Source organism: Carassius auratus, chromosome 14 (genome assembly GCF_003368295.1).
Source record: "Carassius auratus strain Wakin chromosome 14, ASM336829v1, whole genome shotgun sequence".
NCBI lineage: Eukaryota > Metazoa > Chordata > Actinopteri > Cypriniformes > Cyprinidae > Carassius > Carassius auratus.
Genome location: NC_039256.1, coordinates 9,921,231 through 9,927,230, shown reverse-complemented (window position 1 = coordinate 9,927,230; position 6,000 = coordinate 9,921,231). Strand labels below are relative to the sequence as shown.

The window sequence follows — 6,000 nt, the reverse complement described above, 5'->3', positions numbered from 1 at the left end:
AAACCTATGCTATTATAACGATCGACAAGATTAGTATTATAGGGCATACACGGCAAACGTGGGGCATCGCATCTCTAGACCTGCGCGAGGACGCGTCTGATCCATAGTCTGATCGCGTCTTTGAATTGACTTTGTATGTAATCTACTCACGCAAATCATCGAATTTGCATTGAATCCATGATTTATCTTTCCGTCTGATTGATTGCCATCAGTGGTTGGGTAGAAGACAACAAATCCCATCATTCCACGCTCCTTATTAGCGTCATCAAACCAGGCGATTGTTATTGTTTTGGTGGTGCACCCTCTAGTGGCAGGTCCTATAACCTGTATCTTTATATTAAAATGTGATAAAACAAAATAAGATTTTTGCATTTTTCTATTAATAACACTTTGAAAGAAATCTGTTATTATTAACGAAGTAGAAGGCCATCACACCCCAGTATTTGAATGAAATATTAAGAAGGTCTTACAATTTATGCAGACATTTTTGTGTCATTTCTCTTATCAACTCACTGGCTGATCCTGCACATCTAAAATATGCTCAAAGTAAATGCACTAAGGGGGGCATCTTCCCCCATCTTACCGTATATATTTTTCTTAGAGTCATTGCCAAATTACTGACAAATTTGTATTATTTATGTTTTCACTGAAATTCACATGTACACTTCTGTGGCTGTGATTCCTACTAAATGTTGGTTCATTAGGCCAAACCAAATACAAATCCATGAAAAGTTTACAAAGTTTACATACATACAAATTTTTGCACTTGGTGGCACTAGAGGGTTTGAGGGGAACACCCTAATGTTGGCAGAACCTATTAGACCAGGGATCCTCAAATCTGGACCTCGAGATCCACTTTCCTGCAGAGTTTAGCTCTTTAGAGTTTAGCTCTAGCATGCTAATCAATGCCAATTAATGTCTATGGGATCATTAGAGAATCCCAGACAGGTGACTTTGATCAGGGTTGGAGCTAAACATTGCAGTGCATTGGACCTCCAGGGCAAGATTTGAGGAAGGGGGTTTTAGACCCATCCCACCCCAGCATTTTACATTGTCTGTTATTGACTCAGCCAGAAAAAAACAATCAATGTTACACACTTTCAGTGCTTGACTTTTCACTCAGTGGTTTTTTACCATCCTCTGCATGACTGTGAGTAGATGTATTCAGTCAGGACTCCATATTTATTTAATTATCAATATTTTATACAAATCTACAGTTTATTACAAATATAAAACAACACATTGACAAATATACACAATGTTACATTGTAATATTTCACAAAATTTATAAATAAATAGAAAAGGGTTTAAAATTACTAGTAAGATAATGATAACTGCACTTATATGGTAAAAATGATTAACAACACATTAATATTGCCTATTTGCAATATTTAGGCCTATTACCATCTTTATTCATGCATATAATTGTAATGTTTTTGTTTCCTGGCCCATTTGTCCAAAGCATCTCATGTTAACACATTAAATGGCTGTACAATACATATTGAACAATTACAGTACAATGGAAATGCATTGGGTGTTTGGCAGTTTCTATAAAGACTCGTCCTCCTCCTCCTGATGGTCATGTTGGCTGAGATCCAGAGAGCTCTGTGAGTCGGCAGGGGAATTTCGACCAATCCCAGAGTCCGTCTGAGTCTCTGACAAATTTGTCTGTGAGACATTGATATAACTGTGAGAATCTGTGACATCCATCTCAAAAGCTGTATTCATCTGACCATGCATGTGCTTCTTCTGAATGTCCTCGAAGATCTGAAGAACCTTGAGGAAATCACAGCACAACAGATTTGCTGTTAACTTCAGACAGCTGCATACGATTTTGAAAAATGGTACATGTGTGCTAGTTACCTTCGATTTAGGAATAAGCCCAACACGGAAAAACCCAATCTGGCCATTCTCAATTTTAGTGCAGTCTACCACTGTGGAGGCGATATTCTCTGGTGACGGCCCATCACACAACACCCCATCTACCTGCAGGATATACACCAATGACAGTTAAGTCCCCCAATAGGAAATACCTATGAATCCTCAAACAAATAAACCACCTACATACCTTGTCTCCAAGTTTTGAATAAACTTGGTTATGATGGGTAGTATCTGCCTCACCGGTTGGATTAGCAGAGGTTACCGCAATGGGACCCACCTAGTCAAACAGAAATGCATGGATAATACTGTAAAGGTGTATGTTAAACAGCTTTTTTATGAGCCAACATGACCATACATACTGCATTAATGAGGTGTGTAGCAACAGTGCAGTCTGGGTTTCTTATGGCGATGCTTTGCGGTGTGCCGATGTATTTGGATGAGTCACCCAATCCGAAGAATTCCATCCATGGAGCTACATAATAAATGGAGAGGTCTGGGTTATGACACAATGTTGTACACAACAAGCACAATGTGAATATCACAGTACCCACCTCTAGCTATAACTAAGCTAATGGAGGACGGCCAAGCAGCTTCCATAAAGTCCCAGAGGAGAGGGCTGATCTGGTCCCTGACTGGCTCCAACTGCTTTATAGATGAAACCCATAAGGACATGGGTCTTTCTTTCGCCTGTTTCTTTACCCTATTAATGTGGGATTGCATGGTTAGGTGACACTGGTGGAACAGATACCAAAGATTTTTAAGTATGGTTAAGGGATCTAAAATATGGTCATGCAGAATAGGCCATTAATATGTGCTTTATAAGTATTATTAAATAGCCAATATGCACATAATATGCATGATAGTAAGCAATTGGTTAATAGTGAGTTTTGGTCCTCAAACTGAAGTGTTACTGATAAACTTGAAATAGAAGTGGAGAAGGTAACTGACCTATAAGCCTTTTCAACAGCTTGTGGGCGGTTACATGCTGCTACAAGCACATAGACGGTGTCTGTGGGCATTCCACATATGCCACCGTTCTTCATGATCTCTGTCATAAAAGAAATCAAAGTATATTGGTATAGACACGCATGCATTCATGTGTACACCAATACATAGCAAATTTTCAAGTGACTCACCTGCAATTTGCTGAACGGATGAGGACTTCTTGGCTGGAAGGTGAGGACAGCTGTCTTTACCTCCTCCAAAGCCGCTCAACTTTATGAAAGGATCACCGAAAGGCATTTGTGGGCTTTTAAAGGTGCAGTTGAAAATGCTGGCCAGGAACATGTAGAAGCTGACCAGCCCGAGGATAATGGTCACGCCGATGTCATAGCCGTAGGGCAGCGCGCCTACTGCATCCAATAAGAAGCTAATGAGGATGAGTTGGAAGGTAAAGGTGTAGATGAACCAAGCCTTGTTGAGAAACAGGGCTCCAGCTGTAACTAACACATTGAAGACCATGAAACTGATGATCCCCACAGCTAGGTGTAGGCCACGCACATCTCCATAGAGGCCTCCGAAGCGCGTCAGTCCCCACACTGTCCACATGATACCATAAAGAACGAAAGTCGTACTCTCTAGGGTCTTTCCTCGAGCGAAGGCAACAGAGCCAGATATCAGGTGCAGCACACCACCAGAAACCACCGCCCAAGGCAGGATCAAAATGGACAAGGGGTTTCCACTAGTAAGCGAGGCTGTGATCGAAAATGCGGCCAGGACACTGCAGCCGTGGCCCAACACCTCAGCATCTGCATATTTAGAGTAGCCCAGATAGGGAGCGTGTAGCTCTTTACCATTGGTTTGTAAGACAAATCTATTACTGCGGGCCAACAGGTTCTTAAGGAAGCCTGCACCTGTAGGGATCTTGTTTGAGGAAGCCATGTTATAAAGGGTTATAAAGAGCACAAAAGCGGAGGCAACAAATATGGCGGCCTGTACGCCTTGTGTTCCCCTCTGAAAGAAGCTTTGGGGTTCAGATGCGATTGCAATACAGTATGCCACAAAAAACAGCTGGTAGATGGTGTTCACAAACCCTCCCTGCAAGTTAAACAAGGCCAGGATGAAAAACAACACTGAGAATACAACTGGGAACGGCACTGGGGAATAGGGCACCTGCTTTGTGAAGTGCACCACTAGTGCGGTGTACCCTTCAGTGAACCTCAGGATGGATGTGAAACCATAGAAAGTGGCTGCCAGGGTGTCCATAGATCTGTAGCTCTTAACACACACACCCAGCTGGAAGACACCAGCGGTCCACAGCCAGGGCACATGGCCAGAGAAGAGCTTGGGGACAACACCAAGCAGAGGACAAGCTAGCACACTAGCTGACAACAGGTTCATGATCAATCCGACTGTCACAACATCATTAGCCTCTTGAATTTGCACTGGTTTCATGCTATCTTTGTTAAATGTTCCGGGGAGCTGAATCTTTCTCTGTGTGATGTACGATAACAAACGGCCGCTTCCAAAGTAGGCACCCACAAAACAGACCATGAGGTAGCAGACGGCGGTGGCTGCCTGTCCGAAGGCCGAATCTGCCAGACCTGCAATCTGGTGGGCGCACGCTAGACATATGCTCAGGGAGATGAATGAGAGGACAACCTCGTGACATAAAATAGCCACGATGCAAATGACAAGCAGTGCAAGAGTGAAAGCTGCAAGGCCTGGCACCATGGCATCCCGCAGACCTCTGCTGCTATTTATTATGTTTTCGCCTGCAAGTATGTGCACTAAACCTGAACCACACCATAGGGCTGACACCGTCAGACACAGACTACCAAAGAGTACATTGTGGGCCTGGCTGCGTCGAACACCTGGATAAAAGGACAGTGAGAGGAAGAATGATGGACAGAGAGAGAAAAGATTACACGGTATGATTTATGTTTAAAGTTACACAAAAATAGTTTAAAGGTGAAATGTGTTATTCTTTACAGTAAAATAATATATATAAAAAAGAAACTCTTGAATGTTGTCAAGTCAGAGAGCTCAAAAACAGCAATGTTTTGATATTGTCACAGTGCCACACCCTTTTCCTAAAAATCTATCTACAAATAATCTACTTTGAGCTTCAAGTCTACATGTACTACATTTGTAACATTTCAAGCTAGATATAGTGACATTTATTAATGAATTAACGAATTGAACAAGGAAAAAATCTTTTTGACACTATACAACTAAGACAACAAAGACTATAAACACAGATTAAATAAATAAATAAAACTTTTGATCAAATTGTAAATAGAAAAAAAATCAGTGAATGTGATTTGCATTTCTGTGTGCAATACATTAAATCTTTTTTTTTTTTTTTTTTTTTTTTGTCCAATAATGTGTAAGACATACCTGAATAAACAAGCAGAGCAGCGAATATGAGGAGCAGAACTCCAAAAGCTGTGTTTGTGATCAGAGGTTCCTCTGGAGAGCTCGCATAGTTATTCACCAGAATCAACAAAGAACCTATTCACAAGACATTATTATTATCATTATTATTATTATTATTATTATTATTATTATCCTATGAACATTACTTTTTTTTCCTTTTAGGGAGAACAGGGTTACCAGAGATAAACAGAATCAATGTTTTCACACCAGCGGTGTAGTTAAAGTACAGTAAACACGTTAGTTTTGCCCTCATACTTGGATGAGGGAAATAATAAATAATCCGTAAAGAATAAAACACATATTAAAAAGAAATAAAGTTTCAAGAATTACTATTATACTTAGCCTATTACAATGACAAAAAAAGATTTTTTTTTAATTTAGACATTTCTTGCGAAAAGGTTTATTTATTTATGTATTAATATATATGTAACTTCGAGGTAAATAACTGCGATTATCACTTATATACTCTCTAATAAATAATTTCTAAAATATCTTCTTCTTCTTCTGTTTTCTGCCACCTACCCCCAGAGATGCCCAGGACACCGATGGAAAAGTGCAGTGATTCAGACTCCGCCATTCTCAGTCAGATGCGCTCTTCTCACACGCGCACGGCTTTATACACACCCGTGACGTCATGCGCCGTGACGCCAGACATGCGCTTAAAAAAAACAAAAAAAAAAAACTCTTTATTTCCTCCTATCCTGGAGTTTCCTCATCCTTTATTACACTTCTGGAAAATTA

At 40.5% G+C, this 6,000-nt stretch overlaps 1 protein-coding gene across 1 annotated transcript; it reads right to left on the bottom strand.

The window, feature by feature from the left end:
• Window positions 1–1,163: 1,163 nt before the first annotated feature.
• LOC113113567 (uncharacterized) lies at window positions 1,164–5,840 on the bottom strand. The gene is made up of 9 exons (XM_026279830.1): window positions 5,782–5,840; window positions 5,221–5,334; window positions 3,018–4,694; window positions 2,830–2,929; window positions 2,433–2,581; window positions 2,241–2,353; window positions 2,069–2,158; window positions 1,864–1,986; window positions 1,164–1,776 (listed from the first exon to the last, which is right to left on the bottom strand). Exons 1-9 carry the CDS (start codon window positions 5,834–5,836, stop codon window positions 1,549–1,551), a joined length of 2,649 nt encoding a protein of 882 aa, XP_026135615.1. The 5' UTR covers window positions 5,837–5,840; the 3' UTR covers window positions 1,164–1,548.
• Window positions 5,841–6,000: the final 160 nt, after the last annotated feature.